Genomic DNA, 20,091 nt, shown 5'->3' with positions numbered 1-20,091 from the left:
CGAACCCTCGGGTCTGCTTATCCGGGTAGCGCACTTTCACTACCAATCGAAAACCCAAAAGCCGAAATGAAATGAAATGAAATGAAACGAACCGCAACGAAACGAAAGCAGCGCTGCCTACGCAAAAGAAAAAATCTCAAACAAAAATCATAAAAAGAAACGTGATTTGCTTTTTAATTACAACCAAAAAAAAAAATAATAATAATAACGAGAGAGAAAAACGCTGAAAAATAATAAAGAAAGAAATGCTTTTCCAGCTGTATGATTAAAGAAAAATCGTCAACGCACATTCTCACTGGCTCATAAATTTCAAACCAGGCGTCACTCGCACGAAATACGACATACGACATAAGACGACTTGACACCCACTCGAAAACTGGGCACAGTAGTAGTTCCAGTCTCAGTTCCAGTTCGAGTCCCAGGCATAGTCATGAGTTCAGCTCTACGCAATTATGCTAATTGAATAGTCGTATGCTTAGATATTCACTCAAAGAGTGCGCCGAATATTAATAACCGTTATTATGTTGACTCTTAGCTTCTCAACTGGTTCATAATGGTTCATTTGGCACACTTTTGAAATAAGTTTGTTGGTTTATGGCCAACAAAAACGTTTACGAATGCAACGCAAAGAGGAAGCGAATTAATTAAATGTTCTCAACAGCAGTAATGAGAGAGTCTGAGAGAAAAGGTTGTGAACCAGCTGGAACTGGTTCAACTAATAATTGAGCTGGCTGTACTTAAGGTGGAAGCTTGTAACAAATAAAAGTTAGGAACTAGTTCTTAAGTGGAGCAAACTTGGTTAGATTTATTACATTAACTATAAATAAAGCTTGTACAAAGTAAAAGCTAAGAAGTGAACTAGTTCATAAGTGAATTAAACTTGGTTGGTCTCATTACATAAAGTTTAAGCGACACTTATATTATTTGAGCTAGCTACATATCAAGTCAGTCAAGTTATTAAAGAACTAGTTCGCGGTACCTATGAACTTGTTAAATTTTACAATTAATAAGTTTACGCTTTTGCTTGAACTACTACTTTATTTTAATTGCACTAGTTTGCATGAACTAGTTCTTTTGAACAAATGAACTAGTTCAGCTAGAAAAAAGTTGCGCTTTAAGCAAAAAGTTTACAGTAAAGAATTTCAAATTTAATTTAAAGTCAACCTAAAAATGTAACTTCGGTTGAACGCCCCCCAATTTGTGACGCCCCCAAATTAAGGCTTGCAACGCCCCAAAAAAAAAAAAAAAAAACAAAAAAATACTGATAAACAGAGCCCATGGGGGCTAGGCAAACAATGAACACAACAACAACAACAACAATGACAAACACTTGGTTGTCGCCAGATAAACTCCATTGCCATCAGTTGTTCAGTTGTTCAGTTTTTGAGTTGTTGCCCTGTTCAGTTGCATTGGCTTACCTGGAAAAAAAAAAAGAGGCAAGAAGAACAAAAGCAAATAAAACGTGGAGTGAACCAAATAGCTGGCACCTCTACGCCTCTCTTCCCCCCTCTCTCATGAAGTCTTTTACTCCCTCTCGCTAAATAGAGCAATTAACTAGCTTCAAATACCCTTGCTCACAATTTGAGTGGTTTCAATTTGAAGTGTATTTTAGAGTAATACATGTTATAGAAGCAGATCTTAAGCGATCCTTGGCATATGTGCCTCTTCCTATTGCATCTAATAATATAGTTAACAGATTTCTTTAAAATCTTCTTAAGAAATTAATCTAAATTAGCTCGATATATACTATAGAAACTATCAATATCTATTAGATAAATAATATTAGAGCTTTATTAGATTTCATTAAAATCTTTTTAAGAAATTAATCTAAATTAGTTCGATATATACTACAGAAACTATTAATATCTATTATATAATTATAATAACTTTACAATTTGTATTTGTTAAATTTAACAAAAATGTTTTTCCTGGTATTTTTTTTAATCTATAAAACGTTTTGACAAATGCCAATACAAAACATAACCATATGAACCACAAATCGAGATAATTATCGTTAACAACGGAATTTCATATGTTTCGGTATGCCGCATAACATTAATTCACTGATAATGTCGAGATTAAACCTTTTAGCGATTTCTGGAATTAATTTGCACATTTGCCTAACAATTATTTCCTATGAAATTCGTTCTTAAATAAATTGTTTACTTGTTTTGTTTAAAGATATTATAATTAGATTTCTTTGTATTTAAAAAAAGTTAAAAAAAATTGTATTTTGTACATATCATTTTAATATATTTTAATATATAATAATAAATATTGTAATTCGAATTTTTTTTGTATTTAAAAAGAGTTAAAAAAAATTTTATTTTGTACATACACTTTTAATATATTATCAATGCACATATACTTTTCACTGAGGTATATGTGTATATATTTTAAACTTTATTTTTATTCAAAGCCGTAGCTATGTTATATACTTTCTTCTGTTTTCAGATCACAATATATAGCTGTATTTATAACTCTATCTTTATAAATTTTTAGAACTTTATTTTTATCTTTATTGTTTATTATATGTACTATGTATTTAGTAAATAAAATACTATTTACGCTGCATATTTGCTGTCAAATTAGTAATACCCGTCTTTTAGTTTAGGGTATCGACATGAAAAAAGACAGAAAAAGACGTAAAAGAAGAAGAAATAGATATTGTACAAAGTGCTGCAGGTCTGCGACTAATACAAGTCATAAACTGGAGCTCAAGTACATAAAACAACGCGACAACAGCAACAACAACAACAACAACAACAACAACAACAAAAAGCGAAACGAGTTGTTGTTGTTATTGTTATGGTTGTTGTTGTTGTCGTTTGGTAAAAGCGCCATGCCACGCCGCGCCGCAAGTTTGTCAACATCAATGTCGCCCCTCTAAAACAGTATGTGTGTGTGTGTGTGTGTGTGAAACTCAATTCTTATCAAGAGTCGTGTCGCCATCGCCATCGCCAATCGCCCATCGCCCATATAGACGTGTTGCAAGCAAGCGTTGCCAGCAGTTTGCGATTTGTGGCGCCCACACGCAGCCAAAACGTTGCACTCAAAATTCGTCATATATGCAACATGTTGCAAGCGGCACAGGCAATGGTAAATGTGGTATTGGGGCATGCAACATCCCACCACCGGCAGCTTGCGCGCCATTTCGCCCAGTCTGCGTAGGTGTGGCACCGTTGGCCCAGCTAAATTTCCGACAGGACACAAAAAAAAAAAAAATTTTTTTTTAAATTGAAAGATATAAAAAAAAAATATTAAAATAAATGAACCATGCCACATGTGTGTGTGGCAAAGTTAGTGTAAACAGTAGGCGGGTGAGGTGATGATGCCTAACACCAGCAGGCGGCCGATATGCAAAAATACTTTTGACGAAAGCGTTTGTAAAAGTAATAAGGCATTCGATAGAGAAATCTCCAGAGATTACAAACCAAAGATTTTTGAAATCAGGTAAAATTGTGGGCGTGACAGCCTCTCAAAGTTGACCCTTATTTCAGTGCGCGCGCACAAATGTGATTTTTCCTAAAAATGCAAACTTTAAAACTGATTTGATGACAAGTTATATGACCGATCTTTATGTTTTTGGTTTCATCTGAAAAGTACATTCATTTTACCAATGCCGTAGAATTTTGTTCTTCACTTGTTGACTTTTCATTCCAGCGATGTTTTAAAAAAAGCACTAAAATTAGGTATTTTTTGACTTTGATGGAATAGAAAAAATTGGACCCGAAGGACTTGATCCCACTATCACAGGAGTCTCGTTAATCAATTCTCTAACGAAATAACCCCGGTCTTTCATGTCCAGCTGCGTCTGGGAGAGTTATAGGACGAAAACTGATGCAACCTGCAAAAAAAAATGGTGATAAAGAGGAAGAGCGCAGTAATTTCATACGTTTCGCTATGCCCAGGCATCATACAAGATTTATCAAAAAACAAAAATTTTTTTTTAAATAACAATAAACTTTTATATATTAAACAATGCTTTTTAAAGAATGTTAGATTGAAATTTATATTTCGAACAAAAAATAAATTTTTTTTTTTATCTTTTACATGTAAAATATGCACTGAAAATATTTTTCAACTTTGACCGAAAGCCCTGAATCAACCAGTAGGTTTTATTACGCAGTTAAAGTTCGATTTTAAAGCTTATGAAGTTTTCTTATCAAATGCTTTTAAATTTTGAAAATATCTTCACCGGTTCAAAAGATATGATTTTTGCAACGCAAAATGAGGATCTGCCCCACTGTGCGCCGTCAAGTTTATCGGCAATGTTGGAAATAAAAAAAAAAAAAAATGTTGAAAAAGCAAACAAAATGCGCTAAGCAAATGGCTCAAAAGTGGGCGGCAGAGGCGTGGCACAGCTGCAGCAGCAGCGTTTGTTGAACTTTTCAGGCAAACAACAAAACAAAAAAATAGGAACAACAACAACAACAACACTAAAGAAGTGTCGAAGCAGCAACAAAAACTTGGAACAAAACTAAAACTAATCAATCTGCAGAAAAAAAAAACACACACAGATAACCAAACTGCCATGTGGACACACATATACACATATATAAATCTATATACATATATATGTGTGCGTGCATCTTCTGGCCACAGCTGGCTGCAAACAGCATTCTCTCGTTCATGTTGCAACAACATCTGTGGCAACTAAGCAGCCAACTCAAGTAAAACAAAATAAATAATCATAATAAATAAACGAGCCACGAAAAAATCTCACAGTTGCATGTGAAGTTTCCCTTCCCTTGTTGTTCTTGTTGTTGTTGCAACATCATTTTTGTTTTCCCGGCCGCACGAAAGGCCCGAAAATGAATCCAACAGGAAAATCAGCCAGCTACGAAATAGAAGAAAATTGCTAAGCAATTTCAAAGATGGAAACACCTTGAGAAGCGCCAACGGATATGGCACATTCTTCCCCCACCTCCTGTCCCCTTTAACTCTCTTTCTCCCTCGCTCTTGCTTTACTTTGAGGAACTAACAAAATTTATGGCCTAAACAACAAATAGCAGAGCTTAAAGCCGAAAAAAACATCGTTGCCATAGCCAAAAGGCAACTAACAAGATTCTACACTGGAAAACTCATCAACTTTTTCAAGTGTCTCCGAAAGAAGCAGCAAAAAGAAATAATATAAACAAAAATCAAAAGACTGAAGAAAACAAATCTGCAGCTAAAAAATTTTGATTTAAATAAAAATATTGATTTAACTAAGCGACAAGAAAGATCAATTCTGCAATTCTAGTTAAGTTTAAAGCTAGACGAAGACTAAAAAAATTATCATAAAAACAAAAAGAAAAAAAAAATATTATTTTTCAATATTAAAGCAAAAAGAGTTTGTTTCTAATTTAAAATTGACTGTTATAAGAAACTGATCAAATTATCATATTAATAAATTATAGAATCAATTTAAAAAAAAAATAATCACTTATATACTTTATAAAAAATACTATAAAGCAGATAGAAAAAAAAATTAAATCAATAATAAAGATACCATGCCACAATTTAAAGTTTTTTAATAATAAAACAAACTAATAAAATTAAACGATGACTGAAACAAAAGACTGACAGAATTATCATTTAAAATAGAGATGAAAATAAAAAAATGAAAATTATTCAAATAAAAGCTAGAAGGATCATATTTAATTTAATATTATAATTAATTTATAATACTGCAGATTTACTGGTACTGCCTCCATTTCATATTCAGAACTTAAAAATTTTAATTAATTAATATATTAATATATAATATAATAATAATATATAATAATATATAATATAAGCAATAAGGCTTTCAAAAATATTTGCGAAAAAATTAGAAAAAAATGCCTTTAAAATTTAAAAAATCACTGAAAGATCATCTTTAGTAGTCAGCTACAATTTATATGCATCTTTGAGATACGTTTCGATGCGATATGTTTGTCTGAGCAGGAACTGCTTGAACAGGCAATGGAATGCCTAAAGAAATTAGAAACATTGTCACTACAACTTGAACAACAACAACAGCAATAACAAGAGCAACCACAAGAGCAATAAATAGAAATGGGAATAGCAAAGATTCCAAACGATATCGAAACGATCTCACGCAAAATAGTTCGATTGAGGCTGCAACCAACAAGGAGAAATAACAGAGACTCCAAACCCAAAAACCGAAAACAACTTAAATTACCAGCACGGCGTCAATTTTCATTAGAAAACAAGCAACAACAACATCGACAACAGCAACAACAACAGCAATAACAGCACGATTCAAAGAAGCGATTCGACCGGATTCAAGAAGACAGCGAGACAGAAAGTCAGAGAGACAGAAAGACAGAGAGACAGACAACGTATGAGAGGCTTTGGCCATGGCTAAAGTTGTAGCTGAAAGTTGGTAAGATGGTAACTGAAGGCTGGAGACAACCACAGCAACAGCAACAACAGCAACTACAACAACAACAGCAACAAATCCAAAGTTTCAGCTTACGACAAGAGAGGCTCAAGAGACAAGCAACAACTGGGAACCGAGAACTGAGCATTGAGAGCTGCGAACTGGAGGCAGCTATTGGATTATTGGCAACTGCTTCGGTCTGTGGCAGCAATAACAACTATACCAACAACAACAACAAGTAGGGACTCCACAGTGGAGCAGCTCGACTGTTAGCTGCCCAGTGCCCTTTTACTCGCAGCTTTTCGATATAAAAATCCATAATGAAGTGCAAAAAAAAATTTATTATTCATTTACAATTTTAAAAAAAATTTAAAAAAAAAACAGATTTTATTAAAATAAAAAATAATATTTGATTGAATTTATTTTTGCTCAAGCAAATAAATTTAAAATAAAAATGTGATGAATAAAAAAATAGTCAAATAATCGAGAAAAAACTGCCTTTGAACCTTCTTTAAACTATTTCCAACCAAACCTTAATTATCTCCACTGTTTTTAAACCGATCGAAATGAAATTTTCAGTAAAATTTCGTAAAAAATTTATTATTCATTTACAATTTTAAAAAAATTAAAAAAAACAAAAATGATTGAAATAAAAAACAATTTTTGATTGAATTTATTTTTGGTCAAACATATAAATTAAAAATAAAAATGTAATAAATAAAAAAAACAGTCAAATAATCAAGAAAAAATTGCCTTTGAACCTTCTTTAAACTATCCCCAACCAAATCTCAATTATCTCCACTGTTTTCAAACCGTTTGAGATGAAATTTTCAGTTGAATTTCGCAAAATAGTAAAAGTTTCGTGTACCCAATTTCAAGTCGGTAGCTTTAACATTACTCTTGTTATGCGATTTTTTTGAATTTGAAAAGACGGTGAAACTGCATGCAAAACTTAAAAGTACTGTCACCAAATTAAATTGCTCTATGTCTTATAGTTCTTTAAACTATTCATGAACAAATCTTAATTATCTCCACTGTTTTTAAGCCATTCGAGTTGAAATTTTCAGTAAAATTTCGTAAAATAGTATAAGTTTCGTGTACACAATTTCAAGTCCGTAGCTTTAACTTTGTTCTTGTTATGCAATTTTTTTAAATTTACAAAATGTGAAAAATTCCAAAAACAAACCTTAAGCTGCATGCAAAACTTGAAAGTATTGTCACCAAATTGAATTGCTCTATGTCTTATGATCTCTACGATATCTCTGATATTTATACGGTCATACACCCATAATTCTGCGTACCCTTTTGGCTACTGGGCTAACGACTGTCGTGGATTGGGCACGTTTTCAGTTTTGGTTTTAGTTTTGGTTTTGGTTAACGAGTTTCATTCGCACAATTCAAACGCCTCGAGGCGAGAGAACTGCGAACTGAGAACTGGGAACTGAGAATGAAAGATTTTGCTCCATAAATCTGAACAATGTGAGGAGGGTTAATGTCCAATCCAAAGCCGCAATATCTATCTGCGTGTGAGATGAGACTGGAAACTCCAGCTACAGCTTCTTCCAGACTCCAGACATTAGACTTGTGGTTGCAACTGTCGCCCTGTGGCTCTGACTCGCATTGGGTGTGTCCCAGGCACATAAAAAAACACACACACACTTAATTATACACTAGCAAGAGATAAATTGAACTATTTGAACTCAGGCTATAGTAAAGCTAAGTTGCTGAAATTTTGCATAGACGCTTCTTTCGATATACCCAATAATATATATTAAAATCAAACAGATCAAATAACTTAAGGCCATATTACTAGCAATCTAGCGAAAAATCTAATTTTTATTCTAGCTTGCACCACTTTTCTTAGAGTTGAACTAATTTCAGTCGAAATCTGACGACTATATCATAAAACTGCCATTTAAATATGAGAAAATTTTTGATTTGTTAAATATACGTTTACCGCTTAAGTGTTTTAAAGTGTTTTTTTTTTTATGAAAATCAGTTTCATTTTTACAAAATCTACATAAAATAAAATAATAAGCTCTTATTATTCATCAGATTAACCAATTTATTTTCCTTAACAGTTTCCAGCAATAAATTTCATGAAATCTTATTAGAATCATTGCAATTGATTCGATAGCTCTTTTGCAAGAGTATTCATTCGTCGTTGTGGCAAAAATAAACCAGTTTTTCGTAATTTTCTTAGCATTTCTTTTCGCTTGGGCCCTCAGGGCAATTTGTCAGGCTGAAGATTAGAGGAAACGGCAGCCGCGGTTGCATTTTTGCTTATTGATTTATCGATAGACCGAAAAAGACGAAAAAAAAAAAGCACAACGATCGACGCTTCCTGACGACAATTTTGCAGCATTTTCATTTTGAATTTTTGTTTGCTTTTATGTATGTATTTTTTAGTTGTGTATGTGTTTTTTTTTTTTTTGGGTTCGTGAATTGATTGCGTGGGTCGTGACGGAACGGGCTTTGATTTTGGAGCTGGGAACTGGGAACTTTGGGTCTCAAGTCTCAAATCTCGGGTGAGTCTCTGGGGACTGGCGTTGCCCACACGCGTTCAACAAAACGCTGATGAATGATCATTTTTAATATGTGTGGCATCGAGTTGTGGCATCTCCATCTTCAACTTTAACTTGCAGCTCAGCTTGCAACTTCAACTTCAACTGGTACTGCAACTTGGGCCTAGCAATTGGCAATAAATCATAACACCCACACGTCTGCGTCTCCTGCCGCTTGCCGCTTACCTCTTGCCACATGCGGCATGCCTCATGACGCTTTGCGTGTGTGGAACTCGCTTGGATCTCTTGGCGCTGCGCGATGATTGCATTTGACTGTGCAGCACTTCAGGCCGCAGTCTCATTAGTGCACACAAGTGACCTACCTCTCCCCATCTCCTTCCTCTGCCGCTTACCCCTTTTCCAAAATTATGTTGCACGTTGCGCTTTTTTGTTAAGTTTTCTTTTTGGTATCTTTCAGATACATTCAACACTCGACAGCTGCTAGGCAAGTTTGTAATCGCTTTGCACACTCTGCAATTGTTGTTGTTGCTGTTGTTGTTCTAGCTGAATCCACAAAACGTTTTCCCACACATAACACCACATACACACACACACACACACCCACACTAGTTCATAGTGCAGACCAACTCAACTCAACTCAACTCGAGTCAAGTCAAAAAGATGGGCAATTTTCCTAGCGCTATAAATACGCGCTTCTCCTTTCCAGTTGCCCCTCTCTCTCTCTCTCTCTCTCTCTGCCTCTCACACTCCGAAAATCAATTGAATTTTCACGCATGTTTATGTGGCGGCATTTGCTACAGTACAACTTGCCTAAAAGCAAACACTAGTTTCGTAAAAATTATTCTAGACCGTAGGTTAAACTTGATGCTTCACCCTACCATACCTACCCTACCCAACATTAGACCTTATAATAGAGCCTATCATACACCCAACACCCTACCATCTACCCTACCCTAGACTTAAACACACTCTTGGGCTCTACTCTAGAACCTAGATCCCACCCTTTACCAAACAACCTACCTTAACTCCAGGCCTTACTCCATACCTTACCTTAGAGCCTTATGTAGACCCTACAACCTTAGATTTCACTCGAATGTACGACATTCGTTCTACTCCAAACTCTACTTTAGAGCCTATCTAACACAATACACTATATCGTAACTTTAACTCCACCATATAACTCAGGCCCTAAATACTAACATTGACATTACCTTTAAAACTATATTAGGCTAGTCGCTACCAAGAACGTAACTTACATCCTACTCTACAAAACTAGACCCCTCAACCTACTTTACACCCAACTCTATTAGCAAAAAAAGACTTTGTCTTAGACCCTATCCTCTGAGGTTTACCATAGGCCTGAGTAAGATCAGAGGATCCTCTGAGGTAAGATCAGAGCATCTTTTGAGGTAAGATCAGAGGATAGGGTGTAAGACAAAGTCATATAACTTAGGAAGTACATCTTACCATTGACATTTCTTTTAGAAACCATATTAGCCCTTACTTTAGTCCCTACACAACAAGCTAGACTTCCCAACCCAGCAGCCCAAGACTCTGTCTTAGACTCTATCCTCTGATCTTTCTCAGGCCTATGGTAAGCCCCATCCCTAGACCCGCTGCCCTTGCCTACACTGATAAAAAAAATGTTCTAAAATCAAGATTTTGGTCTCAGAACTAAGATTTTTGGTCTCAAAAATGCGTCGAGAACATAAAATTCTTGAATTAAGAGAACACATCTTGATTTCTAGAACATTTAAATAAGACCAAGTTCTAATTTTAAGATTAAATGTTCTGAAAATTAAAATCAAAAAATTAAATAAGTAAAAAAATTTTTCTTTATTATATATATTTTTCTTATTTTTATATTTTGATTTATTTACATTTTATTCTGTTTTAGTTTTAGTAATTTTATAAATGTTATTTTAATTTGTTTCGAGTGGGATTCGAACCGCCGCCTACTGCTTCACAACTGAAGCGGTTTCTCTAACCAGAGCGCCACGGGGCAACAATTTATTTCATATAAAATAGTACATATTTATACTTTCGTAACAATTGAAGATTTTTATTGTTATACTAAGATTTTAAGATTTTTTAGATTTATAATCTTAGTTTTAGTAATTTGGCCTCAAAACAATCTTATTTTATGAACAAAATATTTAAGATGAATGTTTTTGATTTTAGAAGTTGGTCTTTTTTTTCCGTGTACACTACCCTACACAACTACACCCTCAGACGCCTTTAGGCAGCATTCACTGTACTATCTACCAAGTGTCTGTCTGGGCATTTCCTTGTTTCTAGCTCGTCGTTGTTAGGTTCCCTCTATAGCTTTTCTTCCCAACATTTGTGTCTCATATATCTCTCTATTTCTACCGAACGTTGCCTTCATTTGTTTATGTCTTTTGGGTCCCGCCAAAAAAAATAAAAAAAAAGTGGGAAAAAAAAAACTATTTTGCATGTGCGGCGAGAAAAACGTATGAATACATACGAATACTAAACGAATAACGAATACGAGTACGAGTAGGAATAAGAATACGAGTACATGCTTCATCATCCATGTACGCTCGCCCCAGTTGAATACAACAACAATAATAACCATTAACGAACGGCCTAGCCTCTGCGTACCCCCATTCCCCTATACACAGCCCCAGTGCTCCCTCCCCTTACCCCCACAAAAAAAAAACCCCCTCTCTTATCTTCGACTGTTTGGCGTCTGTTGACCTCATTTCAACGAAACATTTTGGCGCACTTTTCGAGCGTAGAACCAAAGAACTTAAGAACTATCGTATATAACCCAAAAGAACATGTGTCAGCCAGGCAGGAAAAAAGCGTTACACACACTCACACACACACACATACACACGCACAGCAACATTAACAACAACAACAACAAGAGAAGCACGCAAATAGATAAGTTTGAAATGAGCTACAAAAGTCATTTTATACTGCCCCTATATCATATCATATCATAGGCATGAAGACATTAATTATGCTAATTACAAGGCTCAGCTGAAAATGCGAGAAGTTTCAATAAAGATAAGAACTGCAAACTTTCTTAAAACACATATTTTTTTCATTAATAAAACTTATTCTTTTGCAAAAGTCTATCTTTCACATCTGTTCATCAAGTATACCATAGATCAAGAGACAACTGAATTTCAATAGGAAGTTTTCACAGTAAAGTTTTTTTAATCATCAATATCTTATAAAGTACTTTCTTTATCAATTTGTATACTTAATTTTCTTGAAATACTTTGTAGGTTCATAATTGTAATTGCGAATTTTTTCAGATTATTTAATCCGAACCTAAATATGATCGTAAGTCAAATCTCTCTTTCAAAAGTTTAGAATTATGAATCATGCATTTTTAGCATTTTCACCTTGATTTGTGTTTGTTTACAGTGAACCCGCATTATAATCAATGAAGCATCTAAAAATAATTAAAACTTATAGCCCATATGATTTCATACGGAGCGTTAACAGCTGCACGTGGAATCCGGTGTTATCCAACAGTATTGAATAATTGCAAACAAACAAATGTTAGAATATATTGCATTAACTAAAAGCTACCCTAGATTATTTATCTCTTAAAAAATTTTGAATAAATTCAAATAAAATATGACTAATAGTTGATTTATTTGCCAAGACAGAAATATAGAAAATATTTAAGGTATTTTAATGCAATTTTTAAAAAATAAAAAATAAATAAAAAATAAATTTAAATAAAATGGTTATTATTTTAAATGGTATGTCAATTCTTCTTGAAGCTTGTGATTTAAACCAAATGAAATTTTCAAAATATTATTAGAATATATTTAGATTGTGCTATGCCAAATATTAAACGTATAGCTTTGATAATGCCTTTTTCAATAGACTTTTAAGTAAGATACTTTTTATGTTAATTAGAAGCTTAAGCTACCCTTGCAGTTACAGGGCATTCTACATATTACGACCACACCTGAACGCCATTTGCATTTATTTATTTGCATTGCGATTTACAATGCAAATTGGCGACACTCAAACAGTCGCAATTTCACCAAGTAAATATAAATAATAAATATAAAAATAAAAATAAAATAAAAATACCAATATAAAATACAGTAACAATAAATGCGAAGGTCCCATTTACCTCGTGGCTTATCAACACTTCTCTCGGCTAAAGTATAAATCGCAAAATGTTCCGCATTCACATAGTCAATGAAACAAAAAAATAATAATACTAGACACATTTCTTTACTACAAAATAAATAAAATAGAAAATCATGAAATGCACACGTGTAACGCAAAGTGTGCTTTAAGCGTGACACGAAATATCACGCGTGACTATCGGCGGCTATTGATGGACAAAAACGACCGCACAGAACGCGTGAAACGCACGTTCAAGTGGACAGTGGACTGACAGACAGACAGACGGACAAACTGATGGACAAACAGACACACTGACTGACAAAACATGACGGACAAACTGACGGACAAACTGACGGACAAACTGACGGACAGACAGACGGACAAACTGACGCACAAACAGACACACTGACTGACAAAACATGACGGACATGACATCCGTTTGTCAGCCAAATCAAAAGCAAAAACAAAATGCACATTGAGAAACTTGGAAAATGGGAACTGTGAAACTGGAACTCGAATTGGAATTGAAACTGACACTGAAAATGCAACTTACTCTGGGTCTTTAATATAAACCGCGACCGGGACCGGGACCGGGACTTGTACTGTAGTTCGGCGGAACTTTTGACTGTTTTGTGTGTTGAACGTGTGAATGGCTTTTTGATTGCCGGCTTTTTGGTCACTTGAAAGCCGCCAGCAATTTGTGAGTCTCATTTTTATACCCTTGCGGTGGGTATTATACTTTTCTCACGACATGTGTAACGCATTAAATTTAATTATATTATTTTTTAAACCGAAATGTTAAGCTGAGTGGTTATAGTCATGTGGAAATCAATGGAATTGAATGACTATATCATATTGCTGACAAAGCAACGAGCGGTTGAAACTTAGACATAAAAATTGCAACAATGCAAAAATTTATAGTTTTTTAAGGTTTCTTAATCAAGTTAACAGTTTTTATTGCTTGATAGTGTTTAAAACATCGTCAAATAAATTTGATAAAAATCACACTACTATATCATATAGCAATCATAGGAATTATCAGTGTAAAATCGACCTTTTGTTTGGAATCTTTATGGTTTTTTAGATAAGACAAGAAGGGTACTAAATCACATTATTAACATTATAAACAAATTTGGTAAAATCCGGAACACTTTATCAAAAAGCTCTCATAGAAACGGTTGGTACAAAATCAACATATACTTTGAAAAACTATTCGTTTTTTTCGAGATAGCATAATCAAATTAATAGATTAGGTATTTGGTATATATCTTTAAAAATTTTGTGCAAATCGGAATACTACATCTTATAACTTTTCAAGATATTTAAGCTAAATTACATATAAACTAATTTTTCTTTAAAGAAAAACGAATTATTATTGCTTATGTATTATTAAAACTTTTTAAAAAATCTTTACTGATCTAGAAGGGTATCAAATGTTTGCTATGGCAAAGCTAACATTACTTTTTTGTTGTGTTTATGTTTTGGGTTATGTTTATTTTTTTACGAGCTTAGCCTTGATCATGGCCAAAAGCTGTCGCATTGCGGCTTTATGACTGTTAAGCTTCAGTTATTGTTGTTATTGTTGTTGCAATTGTTGTAGTTATTGTTGTTGCCGTGCCGTGTGTGCGCTGCATGACAAATGCAATCTGAAACTGAGATTCAGTACCAGAGCCAGAGAGGCTAATCAGAAATGCACGACCAGCAGCCAGTGGAAACACATGTCGAGCCACGGTCAGAAGGACAAATAAGTAAATTGGTCAGTGGAATCACAACTATAGTAAGCCCCGTTAAAAGTGTGCCATGTGAAAATCTTTCAATTTATTTTGCAAAACAATTTCATAGAGCTTTCAATGAACTTTGACAACAAAAGCTCGATGTCGATCATAGCATCCAGCTAATAGAATTCTACTTGCTTGTAAAACGTTAAAAGCAGCTTTAAAGCTTTTCCAAATGACAAAAGCTTTAAGCATATTAAAGAACGCTTTCAAAACAAAACGTGACAAGCTCTTTTCCGAACTTAAAGTTTATTTTCCGTTAACTGGATCTTACCATTAATCAAATTGCAAATAGATTAGCTCTATCTCGCTTTGAGAGTTTTTAAAGCAGCTCAAAAGCTGTCTTAAATGTCACAAGAATAAAATCTATTTGAAAACTCTTGCGACATGTTTTTGAAATAAAATATTTAATAAGAAAAACTAATTAAAATAAAATTCCCGAGTTGCAAGCCTGCTCTCCCATATGAAAACATACAAATCTGGATCTGCAAGGAGTTGTCATGTGATGGCAAAAAGAAGAAGAAGAAGAAGCAGTAGAAGCAACCTAATTGCTTTGACCCACTGCCTTCCAAAAGTGGACAAGTTACTTCCACAGAAACGAACTTCCACAGACAGACAGACAGACACACAGACTAAACGGCGACAACAACAATGCCAATAACAGCAACAACTACAACCACAACAATCACTACAACAACAACAGCAACAACCACACGGAGAAATACGTGGACACATTGCTCTTGTAATACATCTTTTATGGCTCCATAAGCCATAAGACGTCTTGGCCAACTTTGCAATGGCTTGATTTAACTTGACTAGCTCTTCCTGCGACCCCCTCTCCTTATTTTATCCACCCCGTCGCCCTACATTCTCATACTTATGCATTGATTTTCTATTTTGCTACCCTATAAACATGGCAATGCCGGGCATATCAGTTTGTTTGCCAAAATTACAAAAAGTAATAAGAGATCATATTATATGGAGAAGTAAGAAGAATTCTAAATTTGAAGTTTTATGAAGTCTTCAAAGAGATTAAGGGCAACAAAACGTTTACGAAGACAACTCCAAAAGGAATTGAGAAAAACAAAGAAAAGAGGCAGATAAAAATTATAGAACTTTCAGTATGGAATACTTTCTTAAGAGAATGAATAAAAAAACTATAAACAAATTTTACAAAAAATTATAAATGTGATGAGTAGAAAAAAAAAATTATTATAGATTTTATTTATATAAAGTCAAAGGTTAATTTATAAATAGATTAATACATTTTAAAATAAAGTTCGTATGAGCTTAGAATGTTTTTTATTTGATGAGAAATAAAATTTTTTTATGTAATTGAACAATGAAATAATTAACAATAGCTACAACCGCAGAATAGGTATTTTAGGGGAAGGTCAAAAGCTTTCATATTAAAAGAAACACCATTAATAAATGAGTTTTTAATGTTGCTATTTTTGGTTTTTCTTTTGTGTTTTGTGTTCTTAGTGTCCTTAGATTAGTGCGAATATAGAGAAATCAACCAAAACAAAAGCGCATAATATAAAAAACATAACAAATATTAAAAATTAATAATATATAGAGTTTTTTTTGGTTATAAAAAGATTTATTCAAGCAGAATGCAATATGGTAAGTGTATTTCAGGTTCGTCATTTGTTATTGATGGATTCATGTTTGATGTTTGTCATTTTATTGGCATTGCGGTTGGCTCCGACTTGTCTGCCGACTTTGGCATGAAGACTTGCGGTAACTTGGCGGCAACAGAGGGAACCCAGGAGGGGAATATAGACGTCTGTGACAGTTACTTACTGGTAAGTTGGCGATATTATTGCTGTTATTGTTATTGTTGGTGTAGCCATTTTTAGTGCAGACGTCTGCAAATTGTTGTTGGCCTAGCCCCCAAGACAGTGGACAGTGGACAGTGGACTCTTCTCCTGTCTTTGTTATTTTTGTCAGCCACGCCACAAAGATCATTATCATAATCATAATCATTACACTCGAATTGTTATAGGTTTTAAATGAAGGCAAATGCATATGCAAATTAGTAATTGATTAGTCAGTTAAAGCTCATACCTATCAACTTACATAGATATTTATATTTAGATGGATCGCTGACTGTGCCAAATTTATATGTAAATTCAACAGTGTAAGGAAAGAAAAGGAATATGCAAGTTCCTCAGAACCGCAGCAATCGGAACAGATTAAAAAAAGAACACACACAAGTATTTATTTATTTAGCATGAGTTCGTTTCTCGTCGAGTCTTTCCTTCCTGTGGCCCTCGACATTATCTCAAGTCCGTTAAACAAATTTCCACTCGCGAAAAACCCACACGCCGAATGAGAGTGGAGAGAAGGAGAGAGAGACAGAGACATGATAAGTTTTTTAAATAAAAATTAATATTCGAAACTGCAAAAATAAATAAATATGGATAATAAGCGCTATACAAGGAAATATATTGTTGGGATATCGGAATGTGTAAATATAAATACAAATGTCTTATCTTTAAACTCAGCCACAAAGTACACACACACACAAACACACACACACACCATAAAGATTATAACTTAAGGGTTCGATGTTAGCCAAATATTATTTGCGATATGTTTTGAAAGATTTCATGTGAAATTCGTGATACTCGTCTAACGAAAAGACTGAGTGCCAAAACTATTCATATGATAATGAAGAGTTTGCGGAAACTGTCTTGCTAATTAAATAAATGATTCGTTTTTGAAAAGCTTTGTCGAATCCATCAACAGAATCTTTCGGAGAATCCGTTATTAGCAAGTTTTTAGCATCAGATTAAAGCCATCCCATTTATAACAGTTTATTTATTAGATCAGTGATCTGCTGGGATTCACAATATTTATAAAATTTGTAGTGTAGACAAAATCAGTTTCATCTGATTTTTGTTAGATTGTATGATTGAAGATTTCTATACTTCTTATCATTTTGAAATAACTACTCCCAGAACATATTTAAAATATTTCAATTTTGCAAATATATTCATTTAGTTGTATGCTCTTAAGTAAAAGTATTTAGTTAAGATCGCCTAACTAATTGAATTGAATACATCTGCAGAGAAATCTCTCAAGTTGTTCATATAACGCTAATGGAATCCACATGCTACTAGTTCAAAAGATGAAAGTATGTGTGTGTGTGTGTGTGTGTTTGTATATAACATCATCTTTATAAATAATCAATATTCATTTTTTATTATATGGTAATCGAAGTGTCTAACAGCAGCAACAACAACAACAATGACAGCAACTAAATTCCAAACAAGTTTCGCACATTAACAATAACAACAATTGCAACATGATAAAAAAAAACATAGTTGTTGCTGTTGTTGTCGAGTTGTAGCTGTTGTTTTTTTGGCCACAAAATCAATTTGTTGAATTTTGCAAAAGTTGTAGTATTAATAATAATCAATGTCAGTCAATTAAGACAAAACACAATCAACTTATAAATACATGAATACCCTATAAACAGTTGTATTTATAAATAAATCGATTAGTGATTGAATTGTGCATTAATCAAGTATGAATGACTTACTTTAAGCACATTTTAAACTTACTTTTAAGTTTAAAAAAATACTTAAAATTGTGTCAATTTTAGTCGGAAATCAAGTTGGATATGTGGAAATGAAATGCTCGAGTTTTTCGCTCTGTGTATAATGGGTCAAGGATGTTATTCCTATGTTTTTATTGATAGAAAAATATATTTTTTTCCGAATCTTTTTTCTTTGAAGAAAAATCTTAGCTTATAACAAAATTTTTTATTTTGATGATCTTTCATTGAAAATGTGCCGATAACTATAGACTCTTAAAGATAAAAGAGAAATTGTATCGATTGTAAAATTGAGATTTTTTTGTATTTCCTTAAAATCTGACTTTTTTCCAAATAAAGGGGTATATATATTGCATCAAAATTTATATTTTATACCAAAATAGTTAACTATTTTTATGTTCACCAATGTGAAAACTTTCAGTGTTTTTTGTCAGTGAAATTGAATAACCTTTTTCAAGAGTATAATGACAGGAAAGTATAAAGTTGAGCTCATATTGTTTAAATAGAGGAATCTTTTATAATTTATAAGGTGTTCAGACAAATTGTTAATACTCATTTTCAAACAGAATGTGTTGATTATGTGTAACCGGTTTAAATGAAGTGGTTAAGCGTCTTGAGCTCTCTTACCATTTTGTGTTATTGGGCCAATTGTATTCTCCGATGGTGTGCGTGGCCAGTGAATAGCCGAAATATGAATTTGGATGTCCGTACTTGATGAGGGGCTGTCGCTGTTCCAGATTGAAGCATATTATGGGCGCAATCATACACAATACGCCCCCCGCAATGAGAAGGGGCGTAAGGGGGCGGTGGCTATGATTTTTGCGGGCGTGTCGAGTGTGTTTTTGGGAGCTGAAGGTGGACAAGGGAATGGGAGAGGGTAAACGCACTCGCGGCGTTGGATAACACCATAGTTCTCGATCTATGGATTCTTTTCTATCCGATGTAATGCTTTTATTTAGGTGCAACATCATTTTTGTTGTTGTTGCACTTTTATTATCTTAAAGTTATTTTCTATATATTTGTTGTATTCCTTTTCCTTTATGTATTACACGTGCAACCGGCACAAATGACAAACAACAACAACAACAATAATTCCCAATCACTGCAGGTTGCAAAGTCGCTTAACCTTCAGCAATGCGTCGCAGCAGGGGATTAGCGGCAGCGGCAGCGACTGCAACGGCGACGTCAGCAGCGACAGCGACAGCGGCGCTACGCTCAACAGGTAGTCGACGTTCTCTTTAGGTGCGTTCTGCTGCTGCTCTTGGCTGCTTTCCAAGTATCACTATTCTGCTTGTTGTTGTTGTGTTGCTGTTAATGTTGCACTTGTTGTTTTTGTTTTTTCGGTATTATCATATATTTTGCTTCACTTGACCTTTTCACCGGCAAATTGAAAAAGCGCGCAAAACTTTTTCAAATACAAAAACAAAAACTAACACAAATATTACGCAAGGTGCTTTTTTCTACTTCGAATTAATATTTTTCTTTTTTTTTTTGCATAACACTAAGTCACATTGATAATAATATTATCGCTTATCACTTGACAACAAACAAAAAAAAACGTAAAGAAAACAATAGCAATTCGCTCTCAACTTTTTTTTTTACGTCAACAACAGAAATTTGACCGCTCGCGCGCTCTCCGTTCGTTCGTTCGCTCACAACGACAGACAACTTGACATTAAAAGCCGCGCACACACGTTCGCAGAGGTTGAATTGAAAGCAGTGCTGCCAACT

At 34.0% G+C, this 20,091-nt stretch overlaps 1 protein-coding gene across 2 annotated transcripts in view; it reads right to left on the bottom strand.

Annotated features, from left to right (window-relative positions):
- LOC117793358 (integrin alpha-PS1) overlaps window positions 1-20,072 on the bottom strand; it is a 78,093-nt gene extending 58,021 nt beyond the window's left edge. For both annotated transcript variants that reach the window (XM_034633663.1, XM_034633664.1), the window contains exon 1: window positions 18,988-20,072. In XM_034633663.1, the coding sequence (XP_034489554.1) occupies window positions 18,988-19,331 (344 nt within the window). In that variant the 5' untranslated portion in view covers window positions 19,332-20,072. The remainder of the gene's footprint in view (window positions 1-18,987) is intronic.
- Between the last annotated feature and the right edge of the window lie 19 nt (window positions 20,073-20,091).

Source organism: Drosophila innubila, chromosome X (genome assembly GCF_004354385.1).
Source record: "Drosophila innubila isolate TH190305 chromosome X, UK_Dinn_1.0, whole genome shotgun sequence".
In the NCBI taxonomy this organism is placed as follows: Eukaryota; Metazoa; Arthropoda; class Insecta; order Diptera; family Drosophilidae; genus Drosophila; species Drosophila innubila.
The sequence above is the reverse complement of the archived record's forward strand: the minus strand, read 5'-3'. Positions and strand labels throughout refer to the sequence as shown.